At 43.7% G+C, this 12014-nt stretch overlaps 1 protein-coding gene and 1 pseudogene across 1 annotated transcript in view; one reads left to right on the top strand and one right to left on the bottom strand.

Annotated features, from left to right (window-relative positions):
- The window catches only part of CSMD2 (CUB and Sushi multiple domains 2), a gene marked incomplete at its 5' end in the record, with an annotated part of 295495 nt that overhangs the window by 260938 nt on the left and 22543 nt on the right, over positions 1-12014 (top strand). The window contains 5 exons of the mRNA XM_023529432.1: positions 1506-1679; positions 5291-5473; positions 8838-9014; positions 10234-10413; positions 10815-10988. Of these exons, the coding sequence (XP_023385200.1) occupies positions 1506-1679; positions 5291-5473; positions 8838-9014; positions 10234-10413; positions 10815-10988 (888 nt within the window). The remainder of the gene's footprint in view (positions 1-1505; positions 1680-5290; positions 5474-8837; positions 9015-10233; positions 10414-10814; positions 10989-12014) is intronic.
- Positions 2617-2735, bottom strand: LOC111738319 (annotated as a pseudogene).

Raw genomic sequence — 12014 nt, 5'->3', positions numbered from 1 at the left:
ATCTTTTTATGTTTTTCTTGGCCATTAGCATCTCTTCTTTAGAGAACGGTCTATTCAAGTTTTTGCCCATTTTCGCTTGAGTTGTTTGTCTTTGTATTGTTGAGTTTTAACAGTTCTTTATATATTCTGGATACTATACTCAAATACATAATTTGCAAACGTTTTCTTCCATTCTGCGGATTATCTTTTCACTTTCTGGATAATGTCCTTTGATGCATGAAAGGTTTTCATTTTCGTGAAGTCTAATTTATCTGTTTTTTTTCTTTTGTTGCTTGTGCTTTTGGTGGACTAATTAAGCAATCATTGCCTAATCCAGTGTCACATCATGATCCAAGATAATGTAATCTATGGACAGGCATATTTTTACTTCTTTTCCAACCTGGATGTCTTTTACTTCTTTTTCTTACTTATTTGCCCTAACTAGAACTTCTAGTACAATGTTGAAAAAGTAGCAAGCACAGACATTCTATTCGTGTTCCTGGTCTTTGGGGAAAAGCTTTCAGTCTTTCACCATTAAGTGTGATGTTACCTGCTCTTCACCCAGATCTTGTGTGGCTGGCCTCTTCACATCACTCAAGTTACTGTTCAAATGTTACCTCCTCAGAGAGCTCTTCCCTGACCACCCTACTCAAAAATAGCATCTTTATACCACCCCTGAACTTCCTTTTCCCAATGTAGATTTATTTTTCTTCATAGCACCCCCTAAAATTACCTATTTATTTTCTTATTTATAGTCTCTTTTCCCACTAGCATGTAAGCTTCACAAGAACATGGACTTTATTCTCCCAAATACATAAAACAGTGCTTAGCACCTAATAGGCACTCAAGAAATATGTGTCGAGTAAATGAAAGAACCTGGGGTCAAACTGGCTAGAAAATGGGAAGGCAAAGTGCAGTGACCTTAACGGCATTGCCCAGCCCTGGCCTGTACACTTCAGGTATTCTAATCTTATCACCGGTCTTGCACAGTTGCACTATGGTGTTTCAGGAAAGGGAACTTGCAGACTGAGGGAACAAGTTGGGGACAATTGTAAGATGGAGTTGGGAAAGGATTATAACTGGCCCTCGTTCTGGAACCTTTGAATAATGCAAACAGTCCTAGGATAACGAGGGCCCATTTTGTCTTATGTATACTATGTGTACCACCTCTCTGCCAGAGACATCTTGGGTATGCCCTACGGCAGTGAGGAAATAGGGAGAAGAGATCACAAGAGGAAAGAAAGAAAAAAGAGTATGATTGCATACCTACTACCTGCTGAGCAGTTTCACAAATATTATCTCTTCAACTTTTAAAATAGTTGATTTCACTGCTATGGAAACTGTACCACGAGATGGGTAGGCATTGTGTGCTGATGTCAGGTGGGTGTGCCAGCGGGAAGTTTGCTTCGATAAATACCCGGGGTTTCTCTTCCTCTCTGCCTGTCGCTACAAAAGGCCTAGTGTGTGTCCCCTGATGGTGATCTATCCCTGTGCGGGGTTGCTGAGATGTTTGCTCTTCCTCACAGTGGTGTCCTGTGGCCATCCGGGCTCCCCACCCCATTCCCAGATGTCCGGGGACAACTATACCGTGGGGGCAGTTGTGCATTACAGTTGCACCGGCAAGCGGACTCTGGTGGGAAATGCCACCCGCATGTGTGGGCTGGACGGACACTGGACCGGCTCCCTGCCCCACTGTTCAGGTATGGGGCCTGGCATGGGGGGAGAGGGGTCCAACTGAATACTTAACTGATGGGAGGTGGACAAGCTCCCAAAGTGCGAATATGACAGACAGGAGGAAAGCAGACCTTTTGAACCCTCACCCCATCCCTCATAAGCAGAGAGCACAAGTATCAGAGGTCCCAACTGGACTTCAGTCTAGCTTCATCTCCGTAGTCAGCTGTGGCCAAGCCCATACAGCCAAGAGATTACAAATTAGGGAGGACATAGCTGTTCTAGCAGTTTGTGGTTCCCAGATGATCCTGTTTCCCCGAATTAAGAGTACTGCCAGAACATTGAACCTGGTATTAGTTAGGTTTCCCCAGAAAAGAGAAATTCCCAAAGTGTTCACCACGATTTAAAAGGACTCTTGGCTTCCCAAGACAATCCCCAAACATATGACTCTATTACCACCCAGGACTTTGGCCCCTCACCCCTATAAATCTCATTAACCACCCGTTTCATGAACTAGGCAGAACTAGGTATGAGCCACGGGGACTCCCTCAACCTGGACTAGAGAAAGGCCAAATTTCTGGGCTGCTAACTTCATTCTATTTGGACTTCCGGTGGAAGTGGCTTGGGGAGGATGGCATGGAAAGGACAAGGGTCATGTATATTGAGGCCTCCCGAGTTGTCCACAGTGCAAGTTCCAGAAAGAAGAGACATCCCAAAGGGCAAAGGCATGCATTTCCCATCCAAATGCCCATCCAAGACTACATTTGCCCCAGTATCTTCTGTGAATAATCCCTTTGATTAAAATTCTTCCCTCTAGACACTTCTCTAGGACATTGGGCAAATGGTACTGGGTTTTTTATTATTATTATTATTTTTTTTTTTTTTTTAGGCGAGGCAACCCTTGGTTGACCTCACAGATTGCAAGGACTTTGTCATCTTACAATCCCTTAATTTTTTTATTTTTTACACCTACAGCACATGGTCTTCCTAGGTGGTCTCCCATCTAAGTACTGACCAGGCCCAACCCTGCTTAGCTTCTGAGATCAGATGGGATCAGGCTTGTTCAGGGTAGCATGGCCATAGACAGGCAAATGGTACTCTTAAAGTGTATTTGGTCTATTTGCGGGATCATTGTTCAAGAGAAAGAAACCAGAGAGAAAGCCCTGAGCATCTCCTGCCTGTTAGCCTGTATAACCCAACCACACGTCATTCTCCTGGTCCATGGCATGGAATCCAAAATCTTTTCTCCCAAATTGTGCTTTCCCTTCTTTGGAGTTGTCTTGGCAAAGGCTGGAAAATGACCTAATGGAAATATTACAGAAACAATTCTTGTCTGAAGTAGAAAACTAAGCTAGAAAACCTCCAAGACCCTTTCAACCCTGAGACAATTTTGTGACTTCCTAAATACTTGTCTTACATGTGGAAGAAGGGACTCTTCCTTGGCCACATCAAAGGTCAATAGGGGACACTTAGAAGTAAGCTGACACCTTGGGAGCATGAAAATGTAAGAAATAAGAAAAGAACCTTATGGGATATGGGCCTTACCCATTAAGGGTTATATTGCATCCAGTTGTTTGAGCCCTGATCCTGAATATTCTGAGAAGTAGTTAGCAGTCTCATTTCTCTTGTCTATCCATCAAGGATGACAGACACTTAGGCAACGAGAATCATGGGCAGAGCTTTCCCAGGGACCTCTGAGGACAATATTAGAAGGGATTCTATAAATGCTAAGTCTGAGGAATGAGTGAATCTTAAATGCCTTAGATAAGAAAATGGTAGATGAAAAGAAAAGGCAACTAAGAAGCAATGCTAGGTGTGTACTAGTGAGTAGAATGTAACTCCTCCCTTCCTGAAACTTACAGATGTCATCTTTTGCAACAGCATCTCCTGCCAGTCCTAAGAAATACACAGTCAGAGTTCTAAGGTCATATTTTTGAACCTCATTCTGCATAGTCCATTCACCCAGATGCTGCATAACGGAATGTCCTGAGTCCTTGAATCAAAAGTCTCTGGGCCATCAAGGACGTGCAGAGATCTCCAGCATTTGAGACATACTTTGAGAAGTTCATTGCCCAACTCTGCAGTGTTGTCATCTTGCTGAGTTGTCATCTGCCCCATGGTACAATATTCTGTCCCTGACTTGTATTATTGAATTAGAAGCTCCAAACACCACAGTGGGGGCCATTCTGAAAGATAAACCCCCAAGACTGGAAAGTTCCACCCTCAACCCTATTGTACAATATTGCTGGCTTTGACTGAGGTCAGTTAGCCAGTGCAGGAGTTTGATACTCACCATTAGGGGTGCTTTCCAGGGGACCCAGTACTGCCGTTGCATGAGCCACATCCTGGAAAACTTCAAAAGATAAGAAAACCTGGCCAAATGTCATGGGCCCTCTTGTTCCAAATGTCTGAGTTGAAGGTTGAACAAATCTCCCTTTCTTGATAGAGAACAGAATAGGGAACATGGTATTCTCATAGTCTGAGATCAGACTAGAAAAGGATGTAATTCTAAGATTGAGAGGAAGAGACATAAATAGTAAATGCTAGAGTATATATGACTTAAACATTTCTTTACTCCCACAAACTGTGGTCACTCAGAGGCTACCATTTGATGTGGGGTCACGAGGACATACATTGCACATCAGTTGGAAACTTTGTCTTCTTTTGCAGTTGCCATTTATTCCTTAATTCTCTTCTTCCTTTCTCATGATAATCATAGCCTAGTCTGATCCAATGATGTCTCTTACATCTCTATTATTAGATGTGTTGGCTCCCACTGGCATTAGATCTTGTGGCTTTGTCTCCTGTTCTGTACCTTGCTTCATCTTTTGGGTGGGTTTGTACAGTATCAGAACCCAGGTAAATGCAGAAATGTAGCAGGAGGCAAGAGGCAAAGGAAGAATGAAATGAGAAGGTCCAAGACATTTAATCCGAAACCCACCTGTGTTGTGTAATTTGCAAATAGGGCATCCTCAATTAAAGGATCAGGATTCAAGCTAGGCACCTGAGAAGCTGAAACTATGCTCAGGAGTTTGGATTTTATCCTATAAGCAATGAGAAGCCAGCGGAGACATTTCAGCAGGAAGAAATAAGATCAGATGGTTAGTGGTGGTTCATTGTTAAGATTTAAGGATAAAATGAAAGGTGGATTAAAGAGAGAGTTTAAGAGGAAGGGACATTAGTTTGGAGGTTCTTGCAATAGTTCAGGCAAAAGAATGCTCAGCATCAGTGGAAGTGGGAATGGGGAGAGTAGAGAATCAGCAGATATTGGTGAGGAAGAGGTAAAAAGGAGAGGGAGATACGGTCAGCTTGGACCACTGACACTCCACGCTGGCACAGGCCAAAGAACAAAGGCATGATCCGCCGCAGAACTTCCTCTCTGCCTTCTTCTTTTCCTTGCCCTATGCTCCCCTGGGACTTACCCGTGACCTCAGACCTATGTGTTCTTTCACTACTGAGTAGTAATACAGGAAGGAGCCTGTCTGGGTAACTCAGACTGGACACAGTTGGTTTTCACTCCCCTAATTCAAGGGGCCCAACTGCCTCCCCTTAACAATGGCCCACTATCTTTCTCTGTCGGTCTGCTACTCTCTTCTTTCCATGCTGAAAACAATGGGGTGTGTTTGGTTCTGGTCCATAGGAACCAGCATGGGAATTTGTGGTGACCCTGGGACCCCAGCCCATGGCATCCGTTTGGGCGATAGCTTTGCCCTGGGAAGTCTGATGCGCTTCAGCTGTGAAGCTGGCCACGCCCTCCGGGGGTCATCAGAGCGGACCTGTCAGGCCAACGGCTCGTGGAGCGGCACACAGCCTGAGTGTGGAGGTAATGTATGTGACCATTCTGCTTTTCCCCTTTGCCTACCCTTGTTTTCCCACTACCAATCACAGATAAAATCCATGGCCCCGTTTGAACCCTTGGCTTTGTGGATAGTAGACATCAACAGATAGCTCACGTTCCTCCCAATAAGAAAGGAAAAAAAAAAAAAATCCCCAACCCCAACCAAAGAAGAAGAAAAAAAAAAACAGAATAAACTAAGCTTAGCCCATTTATTCACTTATTTCCCATATAGTTTCATTCAATGACTATATGCCAAATACTGTAGTATGTGCTAGGGACACAATGACGACCAAGACAGATAAACCTTGCCCTCTTGGAGCTTACAGTTTAAGGGAAGAGACTGTGTTATACAAGCATTCCAAGTGCCAAGAGAAATAGAAATCCAATTTTTAAAAACCCTTAGAAGTAATATAAACTTGTAGTGTTGTTCCCTGAAGTAGTAGCCCCAGTGGGCGAAATTACATTGTTCCACATACTCCTAAATTTCTGGGAAAAAAATCTGTTTTAAAACCTCTCCTCCCAGAATCCAACTTTTTATAGCTGCTCCCCAAATCCCCCTGTCTCTAAAATACAGTCTGCATTGCACTCTCCTAGTTAGGAAGAGGTTTAACAGCTGAGAGTAAGATTGACTAAGAAGATGTTGGAAAAGGAAGGAGATAATATGAAATCATCACCTAGCAAGAGAGGAATGGGAATGGAATAGGGAAATATATAATTTCCAGGCAGTGCCTAGGGCTCACTTAAGTTGAGAGGCCATTAATTTAAAGAGAGAGTAGTCAGCATTGGTCTGGGTTTTTGTTCAACCACATATTGCTACGTAGGTGCAGGCACAGGGTAGGTGAAGCATTAGGTGTGGGATTGGGGTTTAATCAGGCAAGTAACACATCAGCAGAAAGTGGCAAGAGAGATGAGGGTACACAGAAAGCAGCGATTATGATTGATCTTGGCATCTAAGCTGAGTAAGGAGGGGGCGGGTTTATGAGTGGAGTAGGAGGCAGTGAAAGAAAATGGTAAAATCAATGGATTATAGGTCCCAGTAGGACTGAGAAATCACCAGAGAATGAATCCCAGAGGGAGTGAGCTGAAGAGATAAGAGGTAGTGGTTAGGGAATAGGCTGTTTGAAGTTGAGATCATGGAGTAGTTCTGCAGAGCCCGGGAGGATATTCTGGCCTATGATCAGAAGACACCTGCCCAGGTCCTCTTTCGTGCCATTCAGATACAGAATGGAAGTTAGTCAACATGTCAGGAGTGTTCAGGGAACAGAAAGTGAGTGACTAAGTGAGTTTGGACCTGGAAGTAAATGTTGGTTGAGTGTGTGACTTCCCTTGACAAGATCCCACTTATCCTTTAAGGTTCTACTCAAATTCTTATCCCCAGCCCGAATAAGATTCTCCCTTATTAGTGCTTTTTTTTCCATCATGTATAACACTTATTACATCATGTTTTAATGCATGTGTTTATAGACAGTTTCTTAAGAAAGACTGAGCTCCTCAAGGGCAGGGAATATGACTTGTTCATCACTGCATTCCTGGGACCTAGGTGCACAAATATTTGTTAAATAAATGGATATTAGAGCCTGTCTGTTGTGCTAATTATATAGGAATCATTTTGCAGATTTGACTTTGGGACCACATAAATGTTGTACATACTTACAGAATAAAATTAAATCAAAGATTAGAAACAAGTAATCTCTAAATATAAAAATCTAAACAGGAACAAATGAACTTAACTATGTGTCAAGAGTTGGTGATTTAATAACCTAGAGAATTACTTGAGAAAATGAAATTTGAGTATGGTATTTATATCCTAAGGACAAAGAGAACTGCAGTGAAATCTTAAGCTGTTTTCAGAATTCATAATGTTAGTAATATTAGTGTTACTATTCTAAAACTATTACATATATAAAATACTATAATAGATATGGATAAAACCAATTTAAATTATTTGTTGTAATTAAGAACCAAGATTTTCAAGGATAAAGGTGATATAATATAAAAATTAAAAAGTTAAGGAAAAACTCTTAGACCTAAATTTGGATTGGTAATATCAGTATAAACTCATAATATATTTTCAATTTGAAAAGTTATTTGCCCAGCCGTCTGCTCTAAAAGTCTAGAATCAGTAGCAATGATTGTAGTTTTTAAATCCATTCTCCACTAAAAGCAGCCTGAGCTCTTTGGAGAATAGCTGATTCCAGGTCTGGGGCAGGCAATACTCAAAGGAACTTAGAACAGCTTTGTCACTCCAGCAGAGAGTTTACCAAAGACAACTGAGGTCATGCCAACCTGAAGAGGCTCGCACTAGCCAAAGATGGGACCATCTGAGCATCAATGAGAATAATAGTGGCAATGGTTGGCAACATGGTAAATAAGTTTAAATCCATGAGTTCAAATGATTGTTGATCACCTTCGGAGCTTGCTGAGGAATGAACACATTGTTCTGATGTCTGATTAAAAAGCAATCAAGCATTTTCCAGTCTTCCTGTATGAATTGTATATCAGGGTAAATAAATATTTGATGATGGGCAAGTTTTTTATTAAAGAAGTCAAGTGAATGCAGAAAGAACTATAGAATTAGAATATCAGCATTTTCTAGCCCCTAATGAAATGACAAATCTAGTCAACAATCACTCCTTGCTGCTAAAACCATTAAAGGGAAAAACTAATGAAAAATTTATAATGCCAGATTAGGTGGGCAAACCTGAACCCACTGATCAGCCTTGACTTCAAGAACAAGGAAACAATCAGACATTCCGTGCCTCCTGACGTGACGCAGCAGGAAACACAAAACCATGTATGAAGTACACTGACCAAAAAGTAGAATGTGACTACAGGACCTACACAGGACAGAGGCACGTGTTAAACAATACCTCACTGGTACAGTTAGCAAAATCCAGAAAGTGGGAAATTCTACCAGATAAATGTCTCGTTTTCCGTACCAGATAATTTGCAGGAGAGGGAATAGTAATCTCTGGATTCAAAGAGTCTTAGAGACATGCCAACCAAATGCCATGTGTGGACCTCATTTGGATCATAATTCAAACAAATTAACTTAAAAAATGAGACAATTGAGGAAAATTAAGCACTGGTTTAATATCTGGAGATTTTAAGGAATTGCTATGTGATAATAAAATAGATATAGTCCTTATGCTTTAGAAATTACAAAGAATTCATACAGATCTGTTCTTCCCTTCTGAGGGTGGGATGATCAGACATGAAAGCAGCATGAGAAGCATGTCAACCCACAGGGTCTTTATGTAGCACCTGGTTTCCACTCTGGGCAGTTCTCAGTTCCCCAGGTGATGTCTACCTTTGTTCTGGTGAATAATGTGCTCTTTTGGCTTCCTAGTGATCTCTTGCGGGAACCCTGGAACTCCAAGCAATGCCCGAGTCATGTTCAGTGATGGCCTGGTTTTCTCCAGCTCTATCGTCTACGAATGTCGGGAAGGCTACTACGCCACAGGACTGCTCAGCCGGCACTGCTCGGTCAATGGCACCTGGACAGGCAGTGACCCAGAGTGCATAGGTGAGAACTCAGGCCCTCTGAGTGCCATGGGAAATGGTGGCAGAAGTGACTGAGTTCCTCCATGTCAAAGAATGAGGCTGTCTGTTGGAGATTGGGAAGGCTGGATGGAGTGGTGGGACTTGACCCTGAATGAGTCCCATTTGAATAGCCTCATTTATTGAGCACATAATGTGTGACAGCCACTGAGCTAAGTGCTTTATTTTATACGCATTATGTCATTTGATTCTCGACACAACCTCATGAAGTAGCTACCAATATACATGAGATGACTGAGGCTCAGAGAGGTTGAGAAAGAGATTTGCGGTTTTACAGGCTCCAGCCAGTTCCTTGGGCTTTCTTTTTCTCATTTGGAACAAACCCCCAGTGCTCAATCTGATTCTCTTTCCACTTTAACACTGCCATCATCCACCAAATTTGTTCGTTCCTTCTCTCCCTTGGACTCATCCTCACCCCTGCTTGGCTCTCAAGCATGGTGTATCTCCACCACTCCCCTTTCTTGCTCCTCACAGAGAACAAGACTCTTTTCCTTGGAAAACAAATCACTGTGGGGCCCAGCTGGAGGGAAGTGACAAGATAAGAGAATCTGACAGCAGTCTCCCTGTCCAACTCCTAGTCTTTGATTTCAGACTCCATCTGGAATCCCATGTAGCATTCATTTTTGTTCCGAGGCCAGAGCATACAAACCCCCACCCTCACTTGATACCATAACATAGGTACGACCATTGCATAGGTCACAAGACCCTGCTTCTAGGCTACTGGGCCTACAGGGCCGCCTAAGCGGAACAGCAGGTGATGAGATGCACCCACCAGCAGTCAGATCATCTGTGTGGTCCATTAAAACATCTTAGGCTCTTCGACTTTGAAACGTCCCTCTCCCTGGGCCCCAGCCTCACTGAGGAACTGAGCCCTCTGAGTACTTCCTCTTAGAGGGGTGGGCTTTGAATAAGAAGGATGTTCTTCATAGCCCAAGTGTCTGAGGTGCATAAGGATGGTGTGGGCAAGGAGAGTGGGGATGCAGGAGGACCCTTGTAGAGAGATGTGGCCAAACGGACTTTAGGATGGGCAGTGCCCACCTGGGAGCCTTCATGGGGACAGGACATTCCTGATCTGACTGTTTCCCTTCCTGGACATATATGGGGAGTGATAGGAATGATATTGGAATGCAGGGGAGAAAGGAGGAGTGGACTGGGAGTGAACAGTGCTCTGCCCCCTGTCCTAGTCATAAGCTGTGGTGACCCTGGGATTCCAGCCAATGGCCTCCGGCTGGGCAATGACTTCAAGTACAACAAGACTGTGACATACCAGTGCGTCCCTGGCTACATGATGGAGTCACATAGGGTATCTGTGCTGAGCTGCACCAAGGACCGGACATGGAATGGTACCAAGCCAGTCTGCAAAGGTGAGTCTGAGGGCTGCAGATGAGGACAGAGGGCCAAAGAAGATACAAAAGTGAGACATCGGGCCTTGACCATCTAGAAGGGAGAGGTGACAAGGCAGAGCCCTGTATCTTAACAGGGGTATGGGAGGTGAGGCTTAGTCTCTGAACATCTGCAAGGAGGGGGTTGGAAGATATCAAGGTAAGGCCCGGGCTTTGTGCAAAGAGGGTTGTCACACCTGAGAGAAGGTGTTGTAAGGTGCAAACAGGCCAGAGCTCCCAAAGTAAGAGATTATTCCTGATTCCTCCTGCTCAGCCGGACTCCCAGGAGACATCAGTGCTGGTGACTGGAGCCTGGTTTCACCAGGACAACACCAGAACTCAGCCTTCTTTGGTCTCTTCCTCCCTCCTTCCTCTCCCCCCAGCTATCATGTGCAAGCCACCTCAGCTCATCCCCAACGGGAAAGTGGTGGGGTCCGACTTCATGTGGGGCTCAAGTGTGACGTATGCCTGCCTAGAGGGGTACCAGCTCTCCCTACCTGCGGTGCTCACCTGTGAGGGGAATGGATCCTGGACTGGAGAGCTGCCTCAGTGTTTCCGTGAGTTGCTCAAGGGGTCTTTAGTGCATCCTATCTGCTGGCTCCTTCCCCCTTCCCTCCTCAGAGCTCTGCTACTGAAAGTTATAGAATAGATAGTTCCCTCCCCAAAATCAGTGAGGAGCTTTGTCAGAGATATTATTAAAGAAGGAAGGAAATTCAGGGAAAGAAAATAGTCGTATCTTAAGTGAGCCTTGGCTACAGACTTTGTGTGGAGTCACAGTGGGAGGAAAGTATGCCAGAGAAGAGGGAGGGGTTTCTAAACATGCAAGGTTGTTAACTCGATAAGATAGTACCCAAAGACCAGGGGATGGAGGGACCCCAGTGCTGGAAACATGCCTGTCTTCATGAAAATACTCTGCACAGAAAAGACTCCTAGGGAACGCATGCTTTTCTGGCGAGAGAATTTATTTCTTATCCACCTAGCCCAGCTATGTCCGAAAGAACCTCAAGTCCATTCCCGAGTCTCCCAGAGAAGCAGGCTCCAGGTCACTTATTCTTGTCACAGCCCATGAGTCAGCTTTGGAAGGTTTTCCCCGTGCCCAGACTTTGGACAAAGAGTAGGACCTAGTTTTCCTTTCTACTTGGCATTTATCTAATTCTGCAGAAAACGTTCAACATATTCATGACACTGTTTGGGTACCTCTGAAAATTTGCTTCCATTTGAGAAATTTCAGCAAAGACAAGCAGCCCAAAGGTAGACACAGGAAAGGCAGCGTTTGGTGAGAGGTCAACCCCTCAGACCACATGCCCCCGGAGTAACAGTAGGAACGAGCAAGTGTCAGGGTTAAGTCTGGTCTGGAAACCTTGCTTTTCTTCTTGAGAAATAACTGAATTGTTGCTTTAGCAATAAATAACAGTTATCATAAAAAAAAATCGATATCGGAAAATACAAAGAAGAACATAACACTCATCCAAATTCTCAATTCCCACAGACAGCCACAGTGTGCTTCCAAATTGATCACTCTGCATTTTCTCATTTATAGCAATATCTGTATGATTTTCTATAAACGTTATTGAATCATGCTG

This window comes from Pteropus vampyrus, unplaced genomic scaffold (genome assembly GCF_000151845.1).
Source record: "Pteropus vampyrus isolate Shadow unplaced genomic scaffold, Pvam_2.0 Scaffold36, whole genome shotgun sequence".
NCBI lineage: Eukaryota > Metazoa > Chordata > Mammalia > Chiroptera > Pteropodidae > Pteropus > Pteropus vampyrus.
The sequence above is the reverse complement of the archived record's forward strand: the minus strand, read 5'-3'. Positions and strand labels throughout refer to the sequence as shown.